The sequence below is a fragment of the Rattus rattus genome, chromosome 18 (assembly GCF_011064425.1).
Source record: "Rattus rattus isolate New Zealand chromosome 18, Rrattus_CSIRO_v1, whole genome shotgun sequence".
In the NCBI taxonomy this organism is placed as follows: Eukaryota; Metazoa; Chordata; class Mammalia; order Rodentia; family Muridae; genus Rattus; species Rattus rattus.
In genome coordinates, this window is record NC_046171.1 from 36124753 (window position 1) to 36144651 (window position 19899).

General features: G+C 39.5%; 1 protein-coding gene across 1 annotated transcript; it reads right to left on the bottom strand.

Moving 5' to 3' along the window:
- Positions 1-5297: 5297 nt before the first annotated feature.
- On the bottom strand, positions 5298-7849 carry Tspyl1 (TSPY like 1). The gene has a single exon (XM_032888718.1). The coding sequence runs from the start codon at positions 7757-7759 to the stop codon at positions 6620-6622; it is 1140 nt and encodes a 379-aa protein (XP_032744609.1). The 5' UTR covers positions 7760-7849; the 3' UTR covers positions 5298-6619.
- Positions 7850-19899: the final 12050 nt, after the last annotated feature.

Consider the following 19899-nt stretch of genomic DNA (forward strand, 5'->3'; position numbering starts at 1 on the left):
CTCTGAATTTGTGGAATAAAGGCAAGAGCGCTAGATTTGGGCAGAGGGAGGAGTTAGGAGTGAGAGGGGGATTAGATTCAAAGGTTAGGTTGAGAGAGGACAGTTGGGGACAGTTGAGCCAGTGGAACCTGAGCAGGAGGGGGGGAGGATGGACAGTTGAGAGAGTGAGGGGGAAGAGAAGGAAGCTAGGAGGAAGAGGGAGATGGTTTAGAGACAGGATGGGGAACTGAGAAGAGTTAGAAGAGACAGGAGATGGAGAGAGGGGAGAAGCTAGGAGTCGTTGTAAGAGAAAGAGAAACTAAAGCATGGAAGAGTTGATATATTTGGGAGAGTGAGTAAAGATAGTTTAGAAACATGATGGGGAACTGAGAAGAGTTAGAGGAGACAGGAGATGGAGAGAGGGGAGAAGCTAGGAGTCGTTGTGGGAGAAGGAGAAGCTGGAGACCTGGCAAATAAAAGGTGCAAGGGATGGATGGTACCGGGCTTTGTATGTGTAAGTGGGCAATTATATCTTACCAATTGGATCTAAGATTACTGTGTGGTGTGTTCTTTTATGTGAGGGTTTGAGTGTAAGAAAGTGTGTGGCTGGGCTGTGTTTCCGCCAAGATATCCAGCAGATATCTGGGGAACTGAGGTGTAAGGACCCTAGCAGGGTAAAAACACCAGTTGTATGTTCTTTTGTGTAAGAGTTTCAGTATAAGAAAGTGTGTGGCTGGGCTGTGTTTCCGCCAAGATATCCAGCAGATATCTGGGGCACTGAGGTGTGGAACCCTAGCAGGGAAAAACACCCCAAGAGGAAAACATTTACCGTTTTTATTTTTACTTTTTTATTTTTATTTTTAAATTTTTACAACAACACTAAGTCATCTAAGTATTCATAAAAATTAGTAACTTGTATAAGTGATCCGTTTCATTTTTAATTGACCCAAGTCCTTCCATGTGTTTACAAGGAAATTTCTTTAAGTAAAAATGGAGCTAGGAAGGTAAACATTCATGTGTGGCATTCTCGTTTCCTTTCCTTCTTTAAAAAGATTTATTTATTCTATATAAGTACACTGTAGCTGTCGTCAGACACACCAGAAAAGGGCATCAGATCTCATTATAGATGGTTGTGAGCCACCATGTGGTTGCTGCGATTTGAACTCAGGACCTCTGGAAGAGCAGTCAGTGCTCTTAACCACTGAGCTATCTCTCCAGCCCCTAGTTTCCTTTCCTATTGCTGTGATAAACACGTGGTATAACCAAAAGTAACTTGGTGAGTGTGCTGGTTTGAGTAGGTTTGGCCCCCATAGATTCATGTGCTTCAATGCTTAGCTGTAGGAAGTGGCACTATTAGGAGGTGTGGCCTTATTGGAGTATGGTGTGGCCTTATTGGAGGAAGTGTGTCACGTGTGTCACTATGTAGGTGGGCTTTGAGGCCTCCTATAATCATGCTCTGCCCAGTCTCTAAGTCTGTCCAAGTCTGTCAAGTGTCCTTTCCTAGCTGCCTTTGGATCAAGATATAGAGCTCTTGGCTCCTCCAGCACTGTATTTGCCTCTATGATGCCATGTGTCCTGCCATCAAAATAGCCTAAACCTCTGAATTTGTCAGCCAGCTCTAATTGTTTTTCTTTTATACGAGTTGCATTAATCATGATTTCTTTTCACAGCAATGAAACCCTAAGACAGTTAAAAAAAAAAAAAAAGGCTTATTTCAGCTTATAGTTATCAAGGGCAGAAATCTGAAGGCACTGAAGCAGAAACCATTAAAGAATACTGTTTATTGGCTTGCTCCTCCCTCTAATTTCCTCGGCCATCTTTCTTATATGGCCAGACTTCACCTATCTACGGTGGCACTGCCTACAGTGGGTCATGCCAATTATCAACTCAGAAAATGACCTATGACCACAAATCAAACTGATCTGAACAAGTTTTCAAGTGAGATTTCTTCTTCCCAGCTCACTCCAGGTTTGTGTCAGGTTGACAAGTGCAGCTATGACATATGGGTAGGAGGAAACTTTCTTGTAGGTCTTCAGAATCTCTGAAGTCAGGGAAAATGGATGAAGGCAGACCAGTGGAACAAAGTAGCACTTAGTTGTGAAGAAAGTACTCCTCCTAAGTTATTCATTTTTTTTCCTAAACTGCTCATTCAGGGGCTTGGAGACTTAGCTCAGTTGTAGGGCACTTACCTAGTAAGCCTAAGGTCCTAGGTCGAGTCCTCAGCTCTTAAAAAAAAACAAAAAAAAAAAAAAAAAAAACAACAAAAAAAAAAAAGCAAGCAAGCAAACAAACAAAACAGATGCTCATACAACTGTGACTTCTATAGTCTAGGACTCAATAGTAAAAAGTCTTTTTTAAGGAGTGTATTGGCTATTCCTGGTTGTCAACTTGACTCTATCTGGAATGAACTACAATCCAGAATTGGAAGGCTCACCTTTGATCCTCCTCTTGAGACTGGGAGATACAAGTTTCTGACCTGGATCTTGGTATGGAGATCTTGAGGCAGTGGCTATGAATCCCAGGAGCAAGGAGATCTCTGAGTTCAAGTCACCTGGGACAAAGCAAGCCCCAGACACCTTTAATCTGGGACAGACTTTCTGCTGCAGATTTACATAAGGACATTGGAAGAAGGGAGATTCTCTCTTTTACACCTGCCTGCCTGCTTTGTGGACTGAGCCATTGCTAGATCCTTGGACTTCCATTCACAGCTGCTGCTGAACATTGTTGGGAGTTTACAATAAGTCATAAATCAATTCTCTTATATATAGAGACTACCCATGAGTTCGGTGACTCTAGACAACCTAAGACGGGGGAAAACACCAAACAAATGATCTTCCCTTTATTGAATGAGTTCTTCAATAGCAAAGACAGCCTGTACTTTATCATCTCATTCAATCCTTATCACACCCAAAAATAGTGATTAAGATGGCTAAATTGTAAGACCACACTACTTTTCAAAAGCAAAGCATGTTCCTTCATGTGGTAAACACTCATGAAAGTGACCTGATATAATGCTAAGCTCAGATTTGCTGTTGCTAAACAATTGTTAAATTAATAGAGGTGGATGCTCGTAGTCAACCATTGAACTGAGAACTGGGTCCCCAGTGGAGGAGTTCGAGAAAGGACTGAAGGAACTGAAGGGTTTTGCAACCCCTTAAGAACAACAACAGTATCAACCAACCAGACCTCCCAGAGATCCCAGGAATGGACCTATGGCTCCAGCAGCATATGTAGCAGAGGATGGCCTTATTGGGTTCCCAGTGTAGGAAGATGTCAGGGCAGGGAGGTGGGAGGGAGTGGGTGAGTGGGTGGGGGAGCACCCTTATAGAAGCAGGGGGAGGAGAGATGGGATATTGGACTTCTGGAGGGGAAACTGGGAAAGGGGATAACATTTGAAATGTAAACTTAAAAAATATCCAATAAAAAATTGTTAAAACACAAAGTCCATGTAACATAGTATTATACAGCCTAGAGTATAATATTCTTTTTTCAGGGTTAATTTTCAGTTATTACAATGTCTGAAATAAGTAATTTCTGAATATAGTGCATATCTCTAAATTAGATGATACAGAGCCATTTTATTCTAGAAAATTATGAATCTACACTATTCTTTAAAATTAGTTAGAATTGAGAGAATACAAACCATAGTGTGCCAATTTAGACTCAACCTACTCTACATTTACCCAGAAACAGACTGAGCTGCACAGGACATTTTATAAACAATTCATTGTATCTTAGGCATTCAAGTTGGTAAAAATCTTTCACCACTATTCTTTACTGATTTGCATCTTAGCTAGATAACATTTGACTTACAGAAAAACACATGCAGTTCATGGGAAGAAAGTAATACCGTTTAACTTTTAGAGATGTATTTACTTTGTGATTCATTAAATACTGTCCTATATAATTACCGCTGGCCATGTTAAAATAAAGGAAAACTGGTTTATATTTATATACTATATAAGCTTATATAGTATATAAATATGAAATATATGTTTAGTCCAGTTCGGAAAGTATTTTCCATATGTAATGTGAAAACCTGAAATATCTTATTTTTCACGCTGTGTTTGTAACTTAGTGTATAAATGTTATTTATAGCAAATCTCAGTTTAAAGCAGATAAACATGCCCAAACACTAACCCATGATTAAGGCTGCCAGTGTATTAGACAACAAATGCCTTGAGTATAATAGCCTGTTTTCAGTGTAAGATTTACCTTACAATGTCCAAGAGCAAATTACTTTTCCAAGAATATTCAACATAAAGTAGTGTTATTATTATGGCAGATGAAAAATTATACATTGAAAAGTCTAAACCTTGTCTAACCATTAAAGAGATTTTTAAAATTGTACTATTTATTAAATTGCTTTGCAAGTTCTTCTGACATCAATTTTACTGATGGTTTGAAAACTATCACCACAGTTTTTAAGGCAAGATACCAAGATCCTTCTTCCCATTACTGCAAGTCATTCTGGGCATTTACTTCTGTCATCTGTGGGGTTCATTTGGTCATTAATTTGCTGACAACTATGTGCAAACATATAGGAGCTGCAATAAAGAACTAGAATACACTTAGCTCTATTTTCACAAGGTTTCTAAATTCTGAGGGACGTAAAAGTGAAAATGTGAAATAATATATTTCTCTACTTACTGTATCACGGAATTGTTTGCGTATCAGGTCCGATAACGTTTATCACTGAAAGGAACAGAATGTATCCATTTTCCTTCTCAAGGCCTAGCAGAATGCCTTAATAAAATCTTGTATAATTCACCACAGTAAGTAATTAGGTTATTTTCCAGCAACAGGAGTCCCTAAAAAGGTTATCTCACACTGGGGAACAGAAATAATACAAAGCAGAGAAGTTACCATAAAAGGCTATCAAGTATTTGACAAATGGAAGATAATGATAAAGTTAAGAAAATATTTTCACAGGTGAAAAGTGTAAAAATAGTATATTACATGGTAAGTACTTTATAAGTGTCTGCTTATGAAATGTACATTTGAATAACACATGAAAATACCCGTGGAGGTGAGTTGTGAACCTGAAGAAGTGAAGGCGTGGTACTACTGCACAAGTTGTGTAGGAAGATCTGAAATCACAATGATTAGTTGAAACTGTCAACCTTCGAAAGCAACAAAACAATGAGAGTAACAGCCACTCTTTAAGCAGGAGAAAGTTACTGTGTTCTCTTGATACCTCTGGGATAATGTCAATTGTGTTCACTTAAGAAATCTGATAATTTAACAATCTTGTTAATTATACAAACCCATTTAGGCAGATTTATGGCCAAGGTGTGAGGGGAAAGAAAGCCATCCAACTGGGTACCATGCTTTTATTTACCATCATGCATACAAACAGCAACAAATACACTCTGAATACAGTGCTAATCTGACAAAGAACTTTTACAACCATGTGCAGTTTAAGAAGAGACTATCAAGTCAATCAAGTCACATATTTACTTTTCCATAAGACAATAACTTGACACATTTGATAAAGACCAAATTATCCAAGCTGTTTCTAAGAATTTGGATTAATATTGAAAACTGTTATGAATATTCACTTAAGTCTATTGCTCTTCCAAGTGGTTTCAAATGAATGCAAATGAAAGTGTTTAAATTTCTCCAGTAAGTAGAAACAAGTAGCATTTTACTAAATGTTGGTAAAATATGAGCACAGTATTACCCTTTCATTTACATTAGATCACATATAAAGAGAGAAAAATAACACAAACGTGAACTGCTTCTTTAAAGAAGCGTTGTCTAGGCAACATTCAACACTCAGAGAAAGTATTTTTCCTGAGAAATTCTCTTCCCATCACCAATGACTGGCCAAAATATGAAAGCTCTCATCCTGTCTTCATCCTCAGCCCAATTTTTATCTGACTTACTTTGACTCTAAGCCTTTTCATTTTCAGCTCACTTTTCCTGCTTAGGGTACCCATCACAATCTCTTTAGTTCTACACATTATTAGGAAAAGCTCACCTGTTTCCATCTAGTTCTGTCTCTGTATTCTGTCTCCATATAAGCTTTTTAGGACTTGCTAGCTAACCAGGCTGAGGAGTGGGTAAGAGAGGAGACAAGGCAGAGTTCTGTGACCTCTTTTACAGAGCATCCTCTCAGGAAATGCTGAGTATAAATGAACTACAACTCCTGATCTTACAGGTGTTTCTGAACTACTTTTCTTTAAAATAACAAAATGACACAGAAGGTGGCCCACTCCTGCAATGACCTTTAGGCCCAGCAACTGTCTGAAAACTTTTTGCCCACATTGCCACGGGCTGAACAGGTAAATAGAAGAGCCCCCAGATAAAGCAAGACATCTAGGTGGCAGTAAATGGGTAACACTGAAAACAGCATCCACATAGTGTAAAGGCAGTGCGATACACAGTTTCACTGTTAAGCTTAGAAAGGGTACAAATCAGGGTCAAGAACCGGCAGATACTAATTCAGGACAGCATGGGAGCCATGTGAAGGCAGAAGCATGCCCACAGTCTTAATCTCGAGGTGAGGAGACTATCCAAACAGAAGATGCAGAAAAGTCAGGAGGAAAGAAATCAAAACACTGCATACCCGGTGCATTTGCTCAAGCACAGGCGAGAAGGGACTTGTTCCAGCCAGCTGCATTTTCAAAAGCAAAGGTTAGCCTGACTGGAAGCCAAAAGGCCTGGGAATCTCCACTGGTTCCCTTATTGGGCGACGTCGGGGTCTACGGATTCCTTCACGAGACAGGTAGTATTGCAGTGGGTTTGGCCACAGGTCCTCTTTGATAATCTCAGCGATCCTGTCAGATTCTGGAACGCTGTGGTCTGAGAACCAGGTGAAGAAGCTGCAGATGAGGTCTCGGTTTCTGCGAATGAAGGACTGGGGCTCATGCCCACTCCGCCATATGATTGGAGTGGAAAGAGACACCACTCGGCCGGATGATCTCACTTCATATTCTTTGACAATCAGCTTGTTTCTGAAGTAGGGGTTTCTTCGGAAAAAGAACTTGAATTTGCAGCCAGTCTTAGGATGCCTCAGTTCCTTCACCTCCAGATTGGTTATGTACCTTAACATCTCTGCATCCTGACCCCTAATCACGGCGGACAACTGAGGGTGGTTGCGGAAGGCGGTCATCCAGAAGCCTGGGATATTCTGAATGATGTAGTTCCTTCGCTCCAGATAGTGTCGCCGCATCCGCCCAAACTTCTGCTCCAGATGTTGGAAGGCCCTGTCGGCCTGAGCATTCACGGTGTCCAGTTCCAGCTGGATGGCCTCCAGCGGGTTCGTGCGAAGATCGATGCCCAGGTGCCAAGGCCCTGCCTCCTCCTGCGCCTCCCTGACTCCTCCACTAGCCTCCGGCATCTCCATTTCTTCACCCGCGGGCTTCTGCTCCACCTCCATCACCTCCTCACTCGCTCGCATCGCCACTTCTGACTGCTCTCGCGCTGCCACCGCGACGGTGCCCCGTTCAATCTTCACGTCGTGGGCCCGGGCCTCCGCTCCCCGAGTTTCTAGGGCCTTCTCCGCATCTTTCGGTGCCACGAACGCCGCCGCCGCGGGGCCCTCGACAACAGGCGGGGTCTCTCCTTGCTTAGCTGCGGCCACCCGCATCTGGGGGCCAAGGCCCGCGACACCCCGGGGCGCTGGGCTCCCCACGATCCCCGCGCTGCCCTCACCTGTCACCGCCTTCTCGCCGAGCAGCGGACGCCAGCCTGGGGTCCCCGGGGTAGTGTCAGCCTCGCAGAGGCCGCGGTGGTCGGGCACAGGGGCCCCCTCGTCCGGCTCCGGGACGCTCATGTCCGGTCCGGTCCGGTCGCACAGACCTCAGTTTACAAACCCTCACGGTGCACGCAGCCCCACCTCCGCCCCTCGCTGTTTCTAGGGCGGTGACGTCAGGGCCGCAAGTACCGCGAGAGCCGGCAGCGCACCTGATTGGTTCCTCAGCGAGGCTTGACTTCCGTATTTGTTTGGCTTCTGTAAACGTAGCGGTTTGCGATTGTCGCGTTTATTTCGGTAAAGGAATGTCAGTTATCCCAGGAGACTGAAGGCAGTGGCGGGGCTTTTGGAAACGCCTCCCGCATCCCGGCTGCCGCCGTGTGTGTCTGGGTGTCTGTGTGTCTGGGTGTCTGTGAGTGTGCGCACAGCCTTTCCGTTGCTTACTGTCCACAGCAAACAAGTTCATCCACTTGCCACTGACGTGAGAAGGTAAAAATACCGCCGGACATTCGAAAAAAGCTAGGAGCCAAAATGTCTGTTTTTAACCAAGGTGAATGCCAAGGCACCCCCAAACCCCTTCACAGAACTGAAGAAATAATGAAGTCTAGCCTGGTGTGATGGCCCTTGCCTGTGGACTCGGTGCTCCGGTCCTGAGGCTCCTTGAGAATAAAAATAATAAAAAAAAAGAATAAAAAAGCAGTTCTATTCTAACCTCGGACGTTACTGGGAACGAAGCTCGGTGGGTTTGGTTTTGAGAATTCCTGTTTTTTTGGGAGATGTTTTGTGGTTATAATCAACGATTGTTTATACGGGTGCACTGTGATACACATCACGCTGTATAGTTCTTATAACAATCTTGTGATGTATTAAGATTTTTTTTTTTGAACAAGGAAAAACTGGGTCTCTTACCAAAATAACATTAAAAATGACAGAGCAATGATTTGAGCCCAGGAGATTTGATTCCGAGGCTCTTTGGACAGGATGTGACTTCACTTTAAGATATAAGCATTAACGCATAGCTAACGTCAAGTTGGTACATATTTTCTCCCATCTCCTTTCCTCATGCACAAATAAATTAATATTTAAGAACTTATTTCCTTTCTGTTTTGAGAAAAAGAAGGTAGTTATTCATGGTCCCCAAATTCAAATTTATCAGAACAAATGCCACCTTCTGAATAACAAATGTTTCCAAAACGCCGTTTAACTCCTTTCAATAAAGTTCATAGACAATGTAACCCAGCTATACACATAAATAGCAAATTTAACAATTTTACTATAAAGGTTATTGTAGTGGTAGCGATTTTAGTATAGCAAAGGGGCCAACGACTTAGATTATTATAAGAACTATATGACGCGGTGTTTATCACACAGTGGTAAATTCACCAATAAGAACGACATGGTTAGAAAATTACATGCTTCATAAAAGTCACTGTGGATGGAGAGTAACACAGATATCTATATCAGGTCTTCTGAAACTGTGACCCAGTTTTCGTGAAATTCTGGGTAAATCATGCCCCCGCCTCTCCCCAGTGCACTGCTTTTTCCACACAGAGAAATGAATTTCCACTGCTAAGTAATTGCCAGGCATGTTATTCCCAATAACTGTCACTAGAGGGAGCCACCTGTCCTTTAGAAATTGATGCTGCGCCTGTGACAGACTGGATTCTTGTAAATGAAATTGAGCCACAGTCTTTTATTGAGACGAAACTGTGATTGTTAAACGATGCATCTCAGACATGATTCATTTTATTATGATTTTCCAATAACCATTAGACCGGAGAGTCCCACTTGATTCTGTTTAGTCCAACACGGTCCCCACTTGCCTTGGATTTGATTCAAGATCTAGCTCTGGTTTATTTGACTTGGACAAGTCACCTCACCTCTCTAGGCACGTAAAGGCGTTTGCTGCCTTGCCTAAAGATAAGTTTAATCTCCAGGACCAACGTGGAGGAAAGAGAAAATGATTCCTGCAAGTGGTTCTTTGTCCATCACAGTATAGTACCCCCAATGCACACGCGCGCGCGCGCACACACACACACACACACACACACACACACACACACACACAACCAACTAATGAATTAACTAGATTTGTTTTGATTATTGTCTTTGTTTTTCAAGACACGGTTTGTCTGTGTAGCCTTGGGCGTCCTAAAACTCTATCTGGTGCTTCTGCCTCCGGAGTGCTGGGATTAAAGGCACGTGCCATCACTGCCCAACTATTTCAAATAATTGTTAATACTTAAAATAGAAACTATCAGTCATATTTTCGCACTCTAATATGAAGATAACACAAGATGTATAAAGTAAAAAATGATATATAAAATACTATAATCTTTCAATTAGTAGAACAGAGTGATATAACTTACATTTCATGCTGAAGCTTACATGTATTTTAGTTAAATTTTTGTACACAGACGTAATGATTTCCTATAGAGCATTAAAGCATTCATGTAGATAAGGTCTTGAGTGTGTGCATAAAGTGTATCCAGAAAGGAGGAAGTGAGCTTGACTTGGTTCTAGCTTAAGAAAGAGGTGAAGCCTGGGGACATAGGAAGCATATTTGCACAGCACCCCAGTTACTGCATGTGCATTCTACCCTTGTCTAGTATAATAGCTACCATGTCCAAGTTGCTTCTCCTTTTGCAAAATCAAAGTGAGATGAAATCGTTAGCTCATCAGTCACACTTGCTTCGTTTGATGCGCTGAATGGTGGCGTATGCGAAGTGGCTGCTGAACTGAAGAGCACACAACATCCTTCGAGAGATGGACAGTTCAGTTGGACATGTTTTAGACACATAATTATGGCAGGAGAAAGAAGGATGGCTGGAACTAAAATGGCATACAAAGAGAGAGTGGAGACACTTATAAATGCTTTATGCAGAAAAAATGGAATCCATCCTTTAGTTCACATTATTAAAAGAATGTATATATATGTAATATACTATATAATATACAATGAATAATATATAAATATAATATGTATCATTATATGTGTATATATTATATATAATATAAATATATATAATTGCTCATATACTATATAAGTAAATTGGGAAGAAATAGTAATATTACAAGTACTTACTGTCCCACATAATATCAAATAGATCATCCAGATGTTTTGCTCCTTCACTATGAAATGCACAGTTGTAAAATTAATCACAAAACCGACTAAGCCATCACCCTTATCTCCTTAAATGGAGAAAAGAACAAAATGAAATGCAGCAGGTGCTAGAAGTCTCACTTGCAAAATTTGAAAATTAAATTATTTAGAAGATCAGAAAAATAAATTGCTGTTGAAAAATACCCACTACATTTTTGTAAAGTAATAGTGTAAAATAATATAAAAGACATGTATATGCTACATAAGTATTTTAATGTCACTGTGAAACATAGAGACTTAGCTGGTGTAATTTCTGAATTTAACAGTGAGGCTACTTAATAATATAGCTTTTGTATCCAAAACATTTCAAACTCATAAGGCTCAAAAATTTCATACAATGCAAAATATTTCTGTGCATTTTCTAAGTTTGGGGCATAGATCTGTAGCCAAATCCCTTTAAAGATGGTTCCTATGAATTTGTGTTAGTCACAGTTCATTAAAACTCCAGACCTCTTTCATAATCTTACAAAAATGCTTTCAAATATATGAGTACAGACTCAAAGTCAAAGGGCCTCTTTAGAACAGCCAGATTTTCATGATTAACATCACAACAAAACAAATAAATATAAATAGATAAGTAAGAAACAATGAGCCCTCTTGTCTTAAAGGAAAGTTCATCCAGGTCACTCATTTTCAAGTAAAAATTAATTCAATGTGAAAGATTAATGTTCTGAGATCTAATTTAAAGCCTTAGTTGCCATAACTCTTCATCTTTCAGATGAAAACTCTGCCTCGTGAGATATTTGGCTCTGAGATTACACTGTAGCTCCCTTTGGTTTGCAGCAAACATTCCATGCATATCTATTGAAATGTGAAGGCTGATTTGGAAGGAGACCATCGGAACAGTTCGTAGATATTGAACTTTTGCCAAATAACATATGTTGTGCTAAATGTATCCATAACATAGAAGTAAATTCACTTTATTGTGAAGATCAAGATACCTCTAAAATTATATTAGCTAATCTATAGTGGAATATAGGTATAGCCTTGCTTGCCTGACTTCAGAGCTCTTCCTGCCATATACCATGTTGCTTTCCTGACTTCTTGAAATCTTTATCAATATACAGAAACCTAACATTATAATAGCATAAATGTCTATTGACATTTTTTCCCAGGATCTCTATCTCGAATGATAGCACCCAAAAGATTCCTAAGCAGCGTTGTCTTCGTTGAGTGAATGAATGATTCTACCCTTGTTAGAGTTAGAATTTCTAACCTTGTCAAAGTTAGATGAAAACACCATGACCAAAAGCAAGTGGGAAGAAAAGGATTTGTTCAGCTTACACTTCCACATCATAGTTCATCACTGAAAGAAGTCAGAGCAGGAACTCAAACAGGGCAGGAGCCTGGAGGCAGGAGCTGATGCAGAGGCCATGGATTGGTGATGCTTACTGGCTTGATCTTCATGGCTTGCTAAGCCTGCTTGATAATAGAAGCTAGGAACACCACCCTAGGGACAGCGCCACCCACAATTGGCTGGGCCCTCCCAATCCATCACCAACGAAGAAAATGACTTACAGGTTTCCCTACAACCCTATCTTCTGGAGGATTTTGTTTGTTTGTTTGTTTGTTTTGTTTTGTTTTGTTTTATTTGTTTTTCTCAATTCAGGCCCCCTCCTCTCCAATGACTCTACCTTGTGTCATGACATAAAACAACCCGGAAGGCTAACTTAAACAACTGTGAAAACTTTAATGTGAGTTACAATGCACTAATCTGAACAAAAAACATAGCTTTAGTAGGTAAGTATTCTTCAGTAGAAGCAACCATTAAATGTGGGACAGAGGGGCTGGAGAGATGGCTCAATGGTGAAGAGCTCTGACTGCTCTTCCAGAGGTCCTAAGTTCAATTCCCAGCAACCACATGGTGACTCACAACCATCTGTAATGGGATCCAATGCCCTCTTCTGGTATGTCTGATGAAAGTTACAGTATACTTACATAAATAAATAAATAAATCTTTTTAAAAAAGGACTGCTCTTCCACATGCCTTCTTAGTTTAAATGTGGAACAGATTTTAATATTATGTTATGGGAGTTGTGGATGTAGCTCAATACCACAATGCCTGCATGGCATACGTAAGGCCTCAGCTTTAATATCTGCACTGCAGGAAAGAAGGACAAAGGGAGACAGAAAGGAAAGGGTCCTTTGTTTAAACTAATCTTTTAACTTTTAACAAGTTTTCCAGATTCCTATGCTTGAAATTCAAGCACTTGGTTTACTGATAAATTAACACAATGATTAAATAGAGAGTTTGTCGTGTATCTTCTTATATTTGTAACAACTGTGAGACGCTCAATTTGGAATTATCTAGCTACAGAGAAAAGAGTGAGACACAAACCCTTCCCATTTAGGATGTTGTAATCCTTATAATTGGACAGTTCTCCATAGCTCCCCAAATTGAGAGGGACCAGCTCAGTCCTCTCCTGAAGGGAGAAACTTTTCCTAGCAAATTGCCTCATTAAATTAAATTCAATTCTTTTTCCAGAATTGCATCACCAACAAAAAAAAGTAACGACAGCACCTAAATTTGCTTGGCCACTATGGTTACCTGTCATCTGTAACACCCAAGACTAGAGGCACCTGCAACTTGTTCTTTACAGACATTATAAACTTAAAACACATTTTTACTGCACACAGGACACTGAGAATGTGAAACAATTCGGAGCCTGTGTTCACTGGGGATGTATGACACTGTGGAAAAGATAGAATAAATAATCAAAATATCAGATGGTAAATACACCAAGAGATGAGAGCAAAGGACTTTGAGTAGGCAAGAGGAAGGGTTTCTATGATTGCAATTAATAATAGAACCGAGTCAGGATTCATAGAGAAGATAATTCTAAGATAAATCCTAATAAAAATAAGATTATAACAAGAAAAGGAAGTCAGACAAGTTCTAGGCTGACAAAACTCACCAAAATACAGGCAAAAATTTAGCCAGCCTGAGAGGGGAAGACAGGATGATCCTGTTCAGTTGATAACCTTCCTGCTGTGCTGTTATATGTGTATAATAAATGATAGTGGGTTAAATATAATGATTATATATGCCTTCATTAGTCCTAAGGATGTTAAGAGTATTTGGGATGGTATTTAAATGGAAGTTACCTGAATCAAATCAGGAAATAAAACTAAGCACTGTATGGAAAGTTGTACCATTAAAAGTTGAAATATCAGCTGTAAATTTTTTTAAACTTATGGAGCATCAATGAGGGTATCTTTAGGGATATGATTATAACAAAACACTTAACAGAAAAAAATAACTGATTAAAGCATCAGTATTAGTTTGAAGAGTGATTTAAAACAACTGAAGTTCAGTCAAAAATCTTAACTTATACCAATACGACTCGATGTTATGGAGTGTGTTAGTGGGTTTAATAAGTGAACTAGAAACAGCCTTGAGGATATATTTGATAGTATTTCTTTTATCTAAAGTACATTTTAAAAATGCAAACTAATAATTTTCCCAAATTCATATTTGTTATGTAAATTTGGCATATAGAAGATCTATTTCACATAAAAGACTTAGGAGCTAAAATCAACAAATGTTAACTATCAGCCAAGTTAAAATTAATCTGTGGACTATGTTTTTATTGGTAACAATGATTCCTTTTAAAATAGAAATGAGTTCCTGTAGTCATATGATAGTATAAATAGTTTGAATAACCAACAAAGCAGATTTAGATTGAACGTTGGGGTATATTAATGGCAGTACCAAAGGGGACCCAAAAGCCCTTTGTACAGTTCTTGTAAAGATTGAGAAGATAGGATTTCTTGGAACAGAGTAGGTGGTAGGTATATTTGTAAATGGATATAAAATTATGTCAGGAAAACTCTCAACGGAGAGGCTGAGCCCAAACCCCAGCACCACATCTTGACTCCATCCTCATACCAAAAGGGAGAACAAAAAGAAAAATTCTTAAAAAACAAAACAAAACAAAACAAATCCTTCCCCAATTCTCCCCTCATGAGACCTTAAAACCAGCAGCAGTTTTCAGCAACTCCTTGATGAGTTTAAGTGTTGCAAACTACAACATAAAAGATGGTGCCCCTGCCCTTAGCAAACCACAGCACATGCAGAGGTTAATCTGGAAGGTACTCATGACATTCCACGGAGAGTAGACAGAATAGAATAGTGTTCCTGTCAATACTCCTAAAGACATCTGTAACCTACTCCTCATAGGCTGTGAATATATCACCTTCACAGGAAACTAAGGTCCACAATCAGCTGGCCTTGAAATAGGGCTATTTCAAGCCCTATTTCATTAAATAACAAATCATTTGAAACAAGATAAAATAATATAAATATTATAACTTATTTATATATCTGGGACCAGTGTTGTATTGCAAAGGTCCTTTAAAGTATCAAGGTGGGCAGAAGATGCTAGAGTGACCCAATAAGTTAAGAATTCAAACTTCCATTGATGCCTTGGAAGAGAGGAAGGCACCATAGTCAAGGAATGCCACTAGCTTACAGGAGCGGAAAAGATCAAGGGAATGACTGTATCTCTTAAGGCCATGGAAAGACAGAAGCCCTGATGATCAATGCCTGCAGGTTAGTGCCATGAAGTTGTTTTGGACTTCTGTTCTCAAAACTGTACAATAATATATTTGTGCTGTTCTAAGTTACTAAATTTGTGTTGATTTTAGGGGAATTTCAGATAACAAAATATATAAAACATTTAATAAAATTTTACATTTATAATATTTATAAAGCCTTGACTTTTCTGAGTTTGCCTAATGGTTCAGAGAAAAATAGTCCTTTTTTCCTTTATCCATTCATTGAACCCCAACTTAAAAAAACAAGTCTGGTCCAACTATATTCTTTTTCTATGAGCTGTAGGCATTGCTTACATATCTGTTATAATACTTATATTATTTCATCTTGTTTCAAATGATGTTATTTAATCTATCCTTCCCAGTTTGGAAACAGATTGAATGTGAGGAAGATTCTCTGAAGGTTTACTCTTCCCAGGATAGCATCAATTTTTATGAGGCAGGCAGCACATGCCAGGTAATGAATAAAGAAGAGAGAATTACCCACGGTATGTGTAAGAGGATGCCTACTGTCATGCCGGGGGCAAAACTTCTTTTGTAAAAGAGACAGAGAAATTAGTCCTCATGAATGTCATCCTGTACTCTTGAGGAAAGAGAGGTCTGAGTATTGAGGAACAGAGCCCTCTTCTGGCTTTGACAACAATTTGAGTCAATTCTCTATAATTATAACTTTAGAAATGTGAGCATAAAGTGGCCAAAAGTTTGTTAGCCTGGAAATATAAGTCAGGCCTTACCATGAGAAGCTTCTAAGATTGAGAGAAAAAAGTCTTGACCTTGGATTTTATAGAACATGATCTCATGTATTTTTAGGACTATTATAACCAGAAAGTACTTGATTCTTGTGTTTGAAATCTTGACTCTAATACTGACTAAAGTAAAACTAAAAAAAGGCTAAAGGTAATTTATGCTTGCCAGCCATAGGAATGGGCAGACAAATTAGCAGAGTTCTAAGTATAGCTACCTATGTTTGTTGATGTTTTATTTTGGTTTGGTTTCTCTGTGTAGCCCTAGATGTCCTGAAACTCAATAGCTCCAGGGAATTAAAGGTGTGTGTTACCCATGTATACTCATGTTTTAAAGGTACTTGTTGACATGTACTGGAAATTTTAGGAGGAAGATATGAACAAATAGAAACCCTAACCTAGTAGCTAGGCGTGGTGGTGCAGACTTTTAATCTCAGCACTGGGGAGGCAGAGGCAGGTGGATATCTGTGAGTTCAAAGCCATCCTTGTCTACAGAGCTAGAAACCCTAGCCTACTGAAATCCTTACAGAGCTTCTCTCTGTGCTACTAAGTGTCTGATTTGACTCAGCCATCACAATCAGTGTGTGTGTGTGTGTGTCCACATTACTAGAGAATATGGGCAATTTGTTCTTTTATCCCAAATCATCCTATAAAGCAGCATTAATTAATCCAAACATGTATGTGCATAGAGTGATTAGATACAAGTTAGATACAAGTAGAAATATAAGTTGGATCAAGAAAAACATGAAGCTAGAGGTGGTGAGGGAGATGAAGAGAGGAGCCAGGTAGTGATATAGTGAATGGGGAGTTCCTTGTGCATTCAACTTCGCCCAAAATAACAACTCCAAAACTAAAAGAAACTACAGTACCTCTTTGTTTCTTACCCTAGAGGGAAAAAAATAAACTTGGAGTGTATATTGTTAAAAGTTACTATGATTAAATGTGGTCAGATAGCCTAGAGGGTTAACATATTTGCCTCAAGCCTGGTGACTTTTGTTGACTCTCTGAAACCTATGTGGAGGTAGAGTGAGAAAACCAAGTCCAAAGTTGTCTTCATGAGCTTCACATGCAGACCATGACACATGCATGCCTTCATTCACACATCAAGAAGCACTAAAATAAAAAATTCCAAAACATTTAAAATGTATTTTCTTTTATGTGTGTGAGTGTTTTGCTTGCATGAATGTTTGTGTGTCACATGCATGCCCAGGGCCTACAGATGTTAGAAGAAGCATTAGATCCCCAAGAACTGGAGTTATAGATGATTGTGAGACACCATAGGGAGAACTGGGGGTAGGGGGTGGGGGAGAGCTGGACTTCAGAAGCGCAGACAATCCTGAGACCTCAGGGGAGATACCCGCTTCTGCTGACATTCCTGGCCCAAGAGGAACCTGCCTAGTGCCCTCTGGATACAGGAACTTAAGAGCAGTCAGGGGCAGGACATTTCTGGTTTCTGCCTGAATCCAGAGCTGAAAACCAGTCACCTGGAGTGCTGACACACCTGAGAGCAGAGGTAAGACCAACTCTTTTGCTCTAAGCCACCCACCTGAAGGCTTTAGGACACAAACCCAGAAGCAGCTCTCTGTTCCCAGAACTGGCTGAAAGAAAACAGGTCTACAGGAGTGCTGACACACAGGTTTACAAGAGGGCCAAGCCACTATCAGAGTCAGCAAGACAAGCTAACACCAGAGACAACCTGATGGCAAGAGGCAAGCACAGAAATGTAAGCAACAGAAACCAAGAGTACTTGGCATCATTAAAGCCCAGTTTTCCCACTAAAGCAAATATTCAAACACACTTGAAAAGCAAGATTCTGATTTAAAATCACATCTGATGGTGATGATAAAGGACTTTAAGAAGGATATAAATAATGCCCTTAAAGAAATACAGGACGGGGTTGGGGATTTAGCTCAGTGGTTAGAGCGCTTGCCTAGGAAGCGTAAGGCCCTGTTGGTCCCCAGCTCGAAAAAAAAAAAAAAAAAAAATACAGGACAACACAGGTAAACAAGTAAAAGCCCTTAAAGAGAAAACACAAAAATTCTTAAAGATTTACAGGAAAATAGAACCAAACAGGAGAAGGGATTGAACAAAACCATCCAGAATTTAAAAACAGAAATGGAAATAATAAAGAAAGCACAAAGGGAGACAACCCTAGAGATAAAAAACCTAGGAAAGAGGTCAGGAGCAATAGACCTAAGCATCACCAACAGAATACAAGAGATAGAAGAGAGAGTCTCAAGGGAAGAAGATACCATAGAAAATATCAACAAATCATCAAAGATAATGTTAAATGCAAAAGCTCCTAACCCAAACATCCAGGAAATCCAGGACACAATGAGAAGATCAGGCATAATAGGTATAAAAGAGAATGAAGACTCCCATCTCAAAGGGCCAGTAAATATCTTCAATAAAATCATAGAAGAAAACTTCCCTAACCCAAAGAAAGAGATGCCCATAAACATACAAGAAGCCTACAGAACTCCAAGTAGATTGGACCAGAAAAGAAATTCCTCTCATCACATAATAGTCAAAACACCAAGTACACAAAACAAAGAATATTAAAAGCAGTAAGGGAAAAGGTCAAATAACATATAAAGACAGACCTATCAGAATTACACCGTAGTTCTCACCAGAGACTATGAAAGTCAGAAGATCCTGGGCAGATGTTATCCAGACGCTAAAAGAGCACAAATGCCAGCACAGGTTGCTGTATCCAGAAAAACTCTCACAACATAGATGGAAAAACCAAGATATTCCATGTCAAAACCAAATTTATACAATATCTTTCTACAAATTCAGTCCTACAAAGGATAATAGATGGAAAACTCCAACACATGGAGGGAAACTATACCCTAGAAAAGGCAAGAAAGTAATCTCCTTGCAAAAACTGAACAAGAGAGCCACACAAACATAATTTCACTTCTAACAACAAGAATAACAGGAAACAACAATCACTATTCCTTAATATCTCTTAATATCAATGGACTCAATTCCCCAATAAAAAGAGACAGACTAGATATGTAAAGACGACCCAGCATTTTCCTGCATATGTGAAACACACCTCAGAGACAAAGACAGACACTACATCAGAGTAAAAGGCTAGAAAACAATTTTCCAAGCAAATGGTCTCAAGAAACAATCTGGAGTAGCCATTCTACTATGGAATAAAATCTACATTTAACCAAAAGTTATCAAAAAAGATAAGGAAGGACACTTGATAGTCCGCAAAGGAAAACTCCACCACGATGAACTCTCAATCCTGAATATTCTGCAAATGCAAGGGCAACTACATTCATAAAAGATACCTTACTGAAGTTCAAAGCACACATTGCACCTCACAAAATAATAGTGGGAGATATCAACACCTCACTCTCATCAATGGACATCAACGGAATCAGAAACTAAACAGAGACATAGAGAAACTAACAGAAGTTATGAACCAAATGGATTTAACATATTTACAGAACATTTCATCCTAAAACAGAATATACATTCTTCTCAGTACTTTCTCCAAAATCAACCATATAGTCAGTCACAAAACAGGACTCAACAGATACAAGAAGATAGAAATAATCCCATCCATCTTATCAGATCACCATGGACTAAGGCTGGTCTTCAATAAAAACAAAAACGACAGAAAGCCCACATATGTGTGGAAGTTCAACAACGCTCTACCCAGCAATAACTTGGTCAAGGAGGAAATAAAGAAATTAAAGACCTTTTAGAATTTAATGACGATAAAGGCACAACATACCCAAACT